The sequence below is a fragment of the Caretta caretta genome, chromosome 8, assembly GCF_965140235.1.
Source record: "Caretta caretta isolate rCarCar2 chromosome 8, rCarCar1.hap1, whole genome shotgun sequence".
NCBI lineage: Eukaryota > Metazoa > Chordata > Testudines > Cheloniidae > Caretta > Caretta caretta.
The window spans coordinates 50,109,021-50,120,332 of NC_134213.1; the positions used below are offsets into that span (position 1 = coordinate 50,109,021).

The 11,312-nt window shown below is 47.7% G+C and overlaps 1 protein-coding gene and 1 long non-coding RNA gene across 2 annotated transcripts; one reads left to right on the top strand and one right to left on the bottom strand.

Annotated features, from left to right (window-relative positions):
• Positions 1-3,345: 3,345 nt before the first annotated feature.
• MRPS14 (mitochondrial ribosomal protein S14) lies at positions 3,346-9,351 on the bottom strand. The gene is made up of 3 exons (XM_048861161.2): positions 9,250-9,351; positions 7,516-7,674; positions 3,346-3,880 (listed from the first exon to the last, which is right to left on the bottom strand). The coding sequence occupies exons 1-3, from the start codon at positions 9,310-9,312 to the stop codon at positions 3,698-3,700; spliced, it is 405 nt and encodes a 134-aa protein (XP_048717118.1). The 5' UTR covers positions 9,313-9,351; the 3' UTR covers positions 3,346-3,697.
• On the top strand, positions 8,647-10,590 carry LOC125641345 (uncharacterized). The gene is made up of 2 exons (XR_007358028.2): positions 8,647-8,983; positions 9,591-10,590. It is a non-coding gene; the product is annotated as an uncharacterized LOC125641345 (long non-coding RNA).
• Positions 10,591-11,312: the final 722 nt, after the last annotated feature.

Below are 11,312 nucleotides of genomic sequence, written 5' to 3' on the forward strand. Positions count from 1 at the left end.
CCATGTTGGTTAATGTGTGGAATTCATTGTAGCTTCCCATATTAACAGCAGGAAGCTGCTCAACCATTGCTGTGATAGAACATGAGCCTCTGCAGGCCTCGCAACTGGTAGCATGTGGGTAAAAGGTAGGATCAAACACACGCTCCTCCCAGCAATGTGAGGGATGGGGAAGGCATCACAGAACAGGAAGGGGGCAGGGATCCTGTACACCCCAAAACATCTCCTTGAATGTGGGGGTGTTACCTGTCAGCTCTATATTCTTGGGGAACCAGGGTGCAGTACCTAGCCTGTCTGACTCACAAAAGACCTCCCCCCTCCCCCACAGTCTTTGCTTGAACCAAAAACAATCAGAAGAAAGACTTACAAAAAGCAATGAAAAGGCCATAGGAGACGCACCTAAACACTGGGACAAAGGGTGACAGGATTAAGGAAACTCCCCTAGCCTCATTTGCATCGAAGATGGGACAGGGCGGCATCTCCATTAGCATCCAGAATGGAGAACAGAGATTCCAAGGCAAGAACTGCATAGAACTCTGGGACCAGAAAAGCAGGGAAGCACTGCATGATGGGGAATCTGTGCTCCACGCCTGCACACACCCAGCTCAGTAGTTATCAGACCAATTCTAGTAATAATCCTTTATTGGTATCCAAAATAGTGAAGCTCTCTAATTGCATTATGAGCTCCCTCCAAGGAACACTGCCCAGAGCCAGGAATGATCAGTTTTGCCTAGTCTGAACAAAACTACTTTGGTATACTCCCTTGAGCCATCAGTTCACCCATAAACAAATCTAGTGTGTTGTTTCTCTACAAAAACTCCTACCCATGCTCAAGTAAGTGTTCTGATGCCTGGATCCAAAATCTGTATCAGTTCTATTGGGACTTAATCTTCTCCTGAACGTGCTGGGGGCTCTACCTGTCTCCAGCACTCCAGACCCTCAGCTACCACCACCACCACCTGGAACCTCCAATTGATTCAAGCTTCATGGAGTGGTGAGAACCCAGCTCTCTCTCGCTAGGTATAGCCTTCTGACCCTGACTTGTGTGATCAGTCAGTTTTCTAAACCTGACTTTTATAATCAAATTTAAGTTAGATTTAATAGTATAACTATTTAGTTTCTTTGGCTCCCCTATGGTTATTACCTGGCAGTAAATAACTTTCATGGTTAAGCTGATGTGACAAAGTGGGAATGGTCTTAATGTTTTCTCTGAATACTGTGTTGGTGCCTCAGTTTCCCCTAGGCATTTCTTAAGTAGCTAGGTGGTGGGATAAGGGTATGTGATTGTTAGAGCCCTAGAGGGCCAGTGTGATGGTGTCTGCATAGAGAATCGCCAACACCCTGTCTCCTGGCAACTGATGGCCTGGGCCCCTCTTCTGCAAAGGTGCCAACTGAAGGGGTTGGAGAACAAAGAGATCAGGTGGCCTCCTGACCCGGGAAAGGGACAAAGGTGAGAGGAGGAGAGTTTCCATTTGGAGCTGGTTGGGGAAATGGAGGGAGGCCCAGATGGACAGACCTGACTGAGGGGTCCTGTTCTCTGTACCTACAAGCTCTTCTTTTAGACTGTGTTCCTGTCGGCTAATAAACCTTCTGTTTTACTGGCTGGCTGAGAGTCACGTCTGACTCTGGAATTGGGGTGCGGGCCCACTGGCTTCCTCAGGAGCCCCGCCTGTGCGGACTCGCTGTGGGAAGCGCACCATGCGAGAAGGGGATGCTGAATGCTCCAAGGTCAGCTCCAGGAAGGTCAAAGCTGTGTAAAGCTTCTTGCCCTGGAGACAGTCTGCTCAGACAAAGGAGGATCCCCCAGAGTCCTGACTGGCTTTGTATGGAGTAGTTCCAGAGCATTGCCCGGTGACTCCGTGACAGCTGGTTGCTTCTCTCTCTCTCTCTAGCCCCCCCCCCCCCCCCCCGTGGATGGTTTTTGGCTTCCTCATTTTCCCTGCAGCAACGCTCCTCGTACCTAAGCTAAAGATCCCTGCAGCACCCAAAAATCCTGTGGGGTTTGCTTATCAAGTGGGTTACTATCAGAACAATTGTAACATGGAAGTGAAGATAGGGACATGCTGAACCTGGGACATATGAAGGTGGCAGCTTGGAAGTGCTGCTCAACCCAGTCTGCTGAGTCCAGGAGCAAATAAGGGTGGCAGATTGAAAGTGCTGCTCAGGCATACTCTACTCCAGTGTGGTGCCCATGGCATATGAGGGTGACAGCTTGGAGATGCTGTTCGACCCAGCCTGCTGAATCCAAGGGCCTATGAGGGGGACAGCTTGGGACATATAAGAGGTCAGCTTGGGAGTGCTGATTAACTCGGTCCTCTCAGATGCACTCTGTTAACGTGTGTGTGTGTTCGTCTGATTCTGGGGCTGGAAGAACCGAGCCCTGGGGAACCTAGGTCCTGCAGGATAACTCCACTGGCAGGGAACTTGCAGCAGGGAGCAGAGCTCCATATGAGGACACAAGCAGTACATTGAAAGAAGTACAGAACATGCTCCCCTTTCCCCCCACCCCAGCCCCAAAGAGTAACCCTAATAAATGAGCATTCCCCAAAGTAATTGGAAAATCTGGTAACAAGGGCTACTGCCAAATTCATTACCCGTGCTGCTTCACCACAGCAGTGAGGATGGCCTCTGCATACACTGCCTACAGCAGGGTATTCCTTTGCAGTGTGAAGGGAGGGAAGCCACAGGCCGTGACTAGCTCCCTAGTGCAGTACTCCCAGTGCCACATTCCTTTCCCACGGTCTACTGCAACAGGAGAGGGAGGCTGAGTACACACTGCAGCAGTATAGCTCTGATTGCAGGAGGCAGCAGCTCTCTGCTCTTCCTCCCCTGTGCCCCAAAGCAGATGTAGCATTTGATGTTAGCTCACCTAACTCCCAAGGGATATGATGCTCTTGTTCCTATTTTGCAGATGAAGGAAAAACTAAGGCCCGGAGATGTTAGTTCAGTGAAATGATTCAGGGGGTTGATAAGAGAACAAGGCCTAGGATCCAGGTCATCTACCCTGGCCTGCTCTTGGACTACGGCACCAGGCTCCCTAACTGCACGAAGAAGAAGAACTTCAGTACACTTCAGCTCAATGGGGTGTTTGTCCACTGCCAGCCTAGCCTGCCCCTAACATACAGATAAATTGAACAGGTGTAGTGTTTAAATACCTTAACTGAGGGTGAGCACACTTTCAGCTACTTGGCCGGAGTAGTTGGAGCTTGTCTTCATATTCACTGCAGCATACGTCCCTGCTACATTGTGTGATTCCTTGTTTTTAGTGATACTTTTGAGCAGATAACTGTGCAAAAGAGGTCATTGCAATCTGAATGTAAAGAGCAAACAGGAATCACTGAACAAGTCTTGTACTGTAATGTGTTTTTAATTTAGATGTTCCTTTTAGTTACAAATCCCAGCTTGGTTTTATAACAGGGTAGCAGCTCTTCCTGGCAAAATAAAACTGCCTCTAGCACAGCCTGGCTTGATGCATTCCTATTCGCCCCTTATACCATATCTCTTTGCCATCAGATTTGCAATAGTCCCCTCACAGTGGTATCCCAGTGACAGAACCTCTCTATCCCCTCCCCCTACTTGTTTCTGGTATGTTCATGCTGGACTTTAAACAAAAGGACAGTCTTGCTTTTTCAGTTACAGGAATGCATAAATTGGGCCCAGTCTCCGCTTTTTGACTGAGCAAACAAGTCCTAGTGGTGATTTACCACATAGCTCTCTGTATCCCAGACATCTGACTGTGGTCAGCCAGGTGGCGGAAAACAATTCGACTAAGCCTCCAGCGCCGCTTCACGCCTCGTGGACGGGATGTCAGGACACATCTATTCCGGATCCTCACAGGGCAGCTGTCACGTGGCAGGGCAGCAATCTCTTTATCAGCTATTTCCTGGAGCCAAAGGAAGGGCAATTACACACACACACCCTGAAGTTCCTATGCTGTATTTTGCCCAGGGTTATCTTTTTTAAGACAGTTTAGAGAATGGGGTATAGATGGACAGGCCTGAAGGCTTCCTTACCCACAGCAGAGGTACCAGCATGTGCCTCCTTCCTACCCTGGAGCCACCACCTCTCAACTAATGAGAGGGCAGTTTGCTCTCCATGCTCTTCTAGGTTCTCTCTCCTCAGACTTCCCATGGGATTTAATGGTTCCACTTGCTGGATGAGGGCCCGGCTCCATTAGGAACTGAAAAGTGTCCTCATGTATTTCACCCAAGTCACTGAACAGTCCAGTTGGACAATTACCAATTGTCAATAGTGTCTATGTTAGAGGGTGGGCTGGCCCTTTAAGGGAGTTGGACTCAGCCCCATCTGTTTCATGTTAGTTACCTCCCCAGCTGAGAGGCTTCCAGGCAGATAAAGGAGTCTGTTCAGTTAGGGAGAAAGACCTACAATAAGCAGGACAATTCTTGCAGGGGACCCAGTATCAGAAGAGACTAGGGAAGGTGTCTCAACTCCAGCCAGAAGGAAGGACCTGGTGGGAGCAGCCTGCAGGGAGGGGCAGGAGTAGAAGCTGTAAGAAGAAGAAGAGGCTTGAAAAAACCAGCAGGAGTTGGGTTTTGACAAAGAACTGTTGAGCCCAGCAAGGGGCTGTGAATCTGGTAATCAGGGAGAGGCTTGTTTTGAAGTAAGTTGACATTTGGACTATAATGTTTTTATATCCCAAACTCCAAGAAGAGATGTCTGATTCAGAAGAATCTGGATACAGTCACATTGGGAAACCCAAAACAGGGAAACTGAGGCAGTGGCAGGGTCTAATGCTGGATCAGGTAAAATGGTGTTGCATTCAATTACTGTTTCCATGAGGCTTGCAGTACCCTTGCAAAATTTCCTTCTCCTAAAAAGGTCATGTGATCTCAAAGGGATAAAAGGTCAAGAAACGGCACAGATGACCTACTTCTGTTTCTTACCTTTGCAAAGTCAGTGTAACTGTATGTTTTACCTTCAAACCAGATGCTTCAGAGCTTTATGTACAAAGCCTAATACTTTCAAACAACCCTACAAGAACAAGCCAGTGCAACCACATTGGGGAGTGAAGGTCGGTAGTTAGGGAAACAAGTCTTTAAGGAAATACATTTCAAGCCACAATTTGTCACAGATAGCAAAAAATGATTTTAGAAAATAGTGTCCTTTAAATTAGCAAATTAAATGTAAACTGCCATTTTTCAATAGGGAGTTTGTAGCATCAGCTTTTGGAGGCTGTAAGTTGTTATATTTTCCACATTACAGCTACAAGAGATAGACAGACAAGTCTGATTTGTACAGTGGAGTTGCTCAGAATTAACTGGTGCCTTTCTGATGCTACTCAAAGAGGAACAGATTCTGAAAGGCATATATCTGGAGCCTGTTGCTTAAGTGTTTCTTTAGAGCCCAAGTATCACGCTGTGGAAAGCAACAGCGTGGATCTTATTTTCCATGCTCCTCTTCCCTAGTTCTGAAGACTAGTAGGGGCACTAGAATGACAAGGAGATTTTATACTGAACAGTTCATTCCCCACCTTAAGTCACATTCACTACTACAGTAGCTAGCTGTGACTCTGAAAGATGACCACCACTACCTGGGGAATAGCATGAGCAGATAAACCAACAGAAATCCTTGTTTTTATACAAAATGTCCACTGCAGGCTGGTGCTACCTCAATACTGGTAGGTGAATATGCCATGTAAAGACCAGCTCATAGCAATGAGAACGATTCATGGTATATCTCACTCAAAAGGGTAGGTAAAGCCATCTCTGTGAAGGAAACTCCACAGAAAATGGAGAGAGAGATAAGGAAGACAGACTGAAACCAGGACACAATGAGTATGTTCCCCATGAGGTATCAATTGTTCCTTTGGTCTGAATTAGTTTCTATTAGGAAATGAGTTTATATCCTAGTTATGTGAGCAACCACCCAGAAAATACTAGAGCACTCACTCATCCAGAGAAGTCAGAAGGTTCCCTACTACAAATCAACTCTTTCTGCACCCCTTTAACAAACCAGTCAGAGCAGAATCCTAACTTATTCCCACGATCACCCCTCACAGCAACAGCTCGGGTGCATTATTCCCTGGTAAAGATAAAAGATTGCTAGCTTTATTTTAGAGTATAAATAAAGCTTCCAGACAAATAACTGCTGAAGACAGAGTTCTGAGGAGAAGTCTTGCTTCCTGTTCTCTCAGTGCCTCATTCGTTTGAGTCAGCATCTCCTGTTGTAAATGCTGGCACTGGGAAATAAGGAAACTGATGGCTTAGCTAGGGGGAAAAAAGCTACCTCCAGCAGGATGTTTTAACTACAGAGTTAGATCAGCAGCACTTATCTTTCTCCCTTTTTCCCCACTCTAGCAATTTCTATAGCCCTGGTGACGCCTGCAGGCTCTATTAGGGTTTTCAGATGGGTGGGTTGAGGTAGTGGTGACTAGACAATAAAAATCCAGAAATTTATATCTAAAGGTCCTGATCCTGGAAAGACTTGTAAAAGTCTAATTTTAATAGGGCACACAGCCCTTTGAAATCAATGAGACTATTTACCCATATGCTTAATCTCAAATATGTAAGTCTTTGCAGAATCACGTCCCAAGATTTTAAAGTAGTGTGGGAGCAGAAATCAGCCTGGATGTACAGCATTTCTTTAGGAACTAGTAAACTAGACCTGTAGTGAGCAAAACTATGGGGCACACCCCCCAGGGGGGCACAGAGGAACGTGCAGAGCTGAGTGGCAATGCCAGACAGCTTGTGCCAGCCCCCTTGGGGGCAGGGAGGGAGCACCTCCACCCGAGTCACCTCAGTGGGCCACCTAGCCCATGGGTCAGTGTGCCGTGCCAATTTCTGCTCCCAGCATCCTCTGTGCAGAGTGCTGGCTCCACCCCCAGGCTGAAGACCCAAGAGGGGAGGGGGCAGGTATTGGCGCTGCCCTAGCAGTGCAGCCTGTCTGCAAGGTAGAAGCAGCCTGCAGCTGAGGAAGCCTTGGCTGTGCAGTAATGGAGGGGGGAGGCACAGACAGATTCCATAAATGGTAAGTGGGGATGCAACTGGAAAAGTTTGTATACCACTGAACTAGACAGTGAACCTCCCATACCTAAAGGGGAAATGGCCCTCACACACCCATTTGTGACAGTTACAGAAGGAAAAACAAGACTCCAGGAACATCCATAGGAACAATGAGGCTGTTCACTGTACCCCTGCAGGACATAACCACTTCCTGTTCTAATAACCTCTGATGACTTCTGATTTTAGCAGTGGCAAAGGAGTTCCACCCAAGAGATTTTATTCCTGTTGAGAATGACCCAAAAGGGACAAGGCTCTGGAGCTGAGTATCAATACTAAGTAGATGGCTACATGATGTGAAGTGAGCTTGTGAACTAGATGGATGCAGGTATTCTAGACTGACTCCCCCCCCGAATCTGAAGCCTGGCACTGGCTGCACAATTAGATTCATACAAAGTAGTTTGTGATGCTCAGAGAATGCTGCTGCTGCAGCAGTGTGGGTGTGCATACCATCTCCCTAAATGGTCCCACAGGAAAGTACAGATGGACTTTACTTTACCTGCAGTTCTTTAGGCAGGATGTTATTTTTTCGGAGAGCGTTGATCCGCAACCTCTCATCTGCATATTCATAAGCCATCTTCCGTCTCTTTACATCACGCAGCATTCTCCAGTCTACATAGTAACCCCGCACTTGCCCTCTACAGGGCAAAGGAAATATCTAACAAAAGGGAAAATATAAAGTTTAAATCTGCAGCTTCCAGTATTTTATCACTCACCCAATTCCAAATATTGCTTATTCCTTTACTCTTCCTAGCATCTACCTCATTTGGATTCAATCACTGCCTTCACTGACTCCTCTGGTCTTCAGGCCTGACAATACTGGCAAGTCACCCTCTTCACGCATCCAGGGAATTTAATCCTGTAGCTCAGCAAATCACACCAGCTAGCTCTGTTGTTGGCCTGGCCTAGGTCATGAAATTCTACCATGTCTAAGCACACAATTGTTGACAACTGTGATCTGTCATGTTTAACAATCAGTGTGGACCAGGACAAACTGTATGTAGTTTCAAGTGTTAACATGGTTGTTGACAGCTATGTTCAAACACAAAATTCTGTAGCATAGACAAGGCCTGCAGGATCATACATCCCAGCACAGGTGTGTTTTACACAGCATACAATGGAGTCTTTTAAGACTGTCAAGATTTAAATACACAGTCCATAGTCATAATAAAATGCCCTACTAGCATGTAGCACAAGGAGACTTTGATCTTGGCTAAGGCATGACTGGAATAGAAATCATCATAATAAATAAAAGGGCTGTTGGCACCTCCTAGAACCCGTAGAAAAAAATCCAGGTTTTTTCAGGGGTGTGTTTTTTTGTTTGTTTGTTTTTTGGTGCTGGGATCCAGTGTATTTTTGGCTAAGATCAAGTATCAGTAGTCTCTTGGCCTATCAAAGACCATAATCAAGTGTCTTGATGTTTTTGGTCTTTTGGCCTCGAGATGAAAACCTTGTCTGTGTCTCTTAGATAATATTTTTACTGCACAGTCTAAGTTATATCTGTTTAATAGCCTATACAGTCTCAATAGAGGATATATCATGTGAGACACACACACATCAAATATCCTAAAGGGCCTTTTCTATTTCTAGCTGCTAAACTCTCTTCCCTTGTTTTTTTATCACTAGGCATCTTTCTGTGAAAACAGGATTTTTTCTGTAGCTGACTCTCTTCTCCTGCTGCTGGTTCTTCACCTGCAGTAGTCTGGAAAGGTTGAGAGCCACTGTCCTAGACAACACTGCCACTAAAGCCAAGTGGCACACTCCACAAAATGCTTCTCCAGACACGCCACCAATCCTTCCCGCCTAAATTAACCGACCTGAAGCCAGGAAGACCGCACTTCACCCAGGGGCGAACCCAGCGGGACACCCCGTGCGCTGCACGGAGAGCTGAAGATGAGACACAGACCAACCCAGGGGAGGGACGTGGGCCGCTACGCAGCGCCGCAGAGAGAGGGCACCGGGCAAGGGTATAAAGGCTGCCGGGGGAGGGCTGCCGGGGGCAGGGAGTGGGGGCACTGGGTAGGGACTGAAGGGGACCAATGGGGATGGACCGGGGGCAGGGGGGCACCGAGGAGCACGGATGGGGGCAGGGGCAAGGGCAAGCAGAGAGGTTGGGCTAGGGGGCTAGTCGGTGGCGGGACAGTGACCGGGGGCCCGGGACAGGGAAGTTACCAGCCCCAGCGCGAGCCCCGGGGAGTCCCCGAGCCAGGCGCTGCCGCCCGACGGGCCTGACCTGCCGAGCGGCCTGCAGCGCCCAGCCCAGCATGGAGGCCGCCATCTTCCCCGCCTGGCGCATGCGCCTCCAGCCACCCGTCGGGCGGAGGGAAGGAGGAGAGCGGGGAGGCGAGGCGTTGTGGGAGGGGGAGGAAGAGGAGTATGGGGGAGGGGTGGTTTGGGAGGCGTGGGGGAGGAAGGGAGGTTTGGGGTAGGGAGGGGGGCTTTGGAGGGGGATTTAAGGGAGTTTGTGGGGAGGGAGAGGTTTGGTGGAACCAGGCAGAGCCATGGTTTTCGATAATAGGACACATTGTTCATTTCCCTTCTGCAGCCCAACCCCTGGCATCTCTCCTATTTCAGGCCCAGGGGACCAAGCTGCTGACCTATGTGACAGAGTGAAATCCACAGGAGGTGAAAGCTCCTGGCCAGGAGTGGGAGATCCTGTCCCGTCTCCCCATGAAGCCTGGAGTTCACAGCCCCGAATGGCACCCTTCGAGTTTGTCAGTCTCTGCCAGCGTGCTCAGTGCTGTTATGAACAAAGGGGGACACAGGCCCTGTTCCGTGGGTGATGCCCCACATAACAGGCTCAACTAAAGAGATGAGCCCCAGAGGTGTCTGTGACAAATTAACCATTAGACCTATGCAAGCAGCTGGGCTCCTCTGGCTAGTCTATCTAGCTATAGAGCATGTCAGGCTCCCCCATGCTCTGCTCAGACTTGTGGCATTATGGGGTCACTCCTGCTTTACTTCCTCCATGTGCTGAGACTTCCCCACACCCATGGGCAGCAGTATTGCCACCATGTACACCATACACACTCTTTAGACACGGATGGCCTGATGTTCCTTTGCTTTCTGTAGAGAACATAAAGATGCACACAAGGGTGTGCATCTGGAATTGGGGCAAATTCCCAACATAGACAAGGCCAAAGATAAGGAGGAAAGTCAGCACTGTGCTGGGGAAGGGAGAGGAATCCCTAGTTCCTGATCTTGTTGCAGCTGCTTCTATACACAGGGACCAAAGAAGAGCTGGGTTAGACTTGCTATATCTGCTTCCCAATGAGAGTGAAGATACTATAGTACTTTCAGAGTCCATCATTACCGAGGCTGCTGGCAACCCATTACCACTGCAGGGCTGATGAGAACTCTTGCCACCACTCTCGGAGTAAAAGGGGTGGATCTTTTGCTCTGTATGCCTTTCCTTTTACAGTGAAACTCCACTTTAAAGTGCTTTTGTGTGTGGGGAGCGGGGGGAACCCAAACCTTTTTTGAGGGTTACACTGTGTAGAAACTTCATCCCCGTGCTGATGTCAGTCTGAATAAATACCTCCCTCATTAGATTAAACTAGTAGTCTTTGCAAAACCTCAGGCTAAGCGTTTGTGCAGACCACAAGGATCTGATGTTGGGAGGGGTGAGCTTGTAAAACTGATTGGGATGGAGTTCCAACAGGAAAATATGATGCAATGCAATTCAGCAATACACCACACAATGTGATCACTTTCCATTTAAGTATGTCTGTGCTGCATGTCCATAATTACTACACATTTGATTTATCTCTCAGTCTCTTTTTCTCATTTCTCTCTTTCTGTTTCTCAAACGGCTTCTTCATCTGCCTGGCTATTCATAGGTCTTGTTCTTGGTTTTTAGTAGCTAATTTACAGTGGCAAGATTTCACACCACCTCAACTCACAAATTTTGATTAAGGATGTGTGGTTTACAGACAAAAGAACAATCATGACCCCTCTCACCAATGAAAAATGACTGGGAAATTCTGCATGTGCTGTGTGTTTCTTCCTGTACTATATTGCCTCAAAAGAGTAACTGCCCTTTTGCACTGTGTGGAATCTCAATCGAGGTGCGTTAAAATAACTTTTTGCTGTAGTAAGCAGAGTTGTGACTTCAGGTGGAACATATGTTGGGCTCTTCACTTTGAACTCAACCTCTTGATGAAATTAACAATTCATATCTACTGGCTGGAGCATCCAAAAAGTCTTGCCTTTGAAATTATCTCCTTTCACAGGCCTGACGTGCTGCCTTTTGTCCATGTGACAGGTTTCCTGTTGAGACATCTGAGCAGAGGCAGA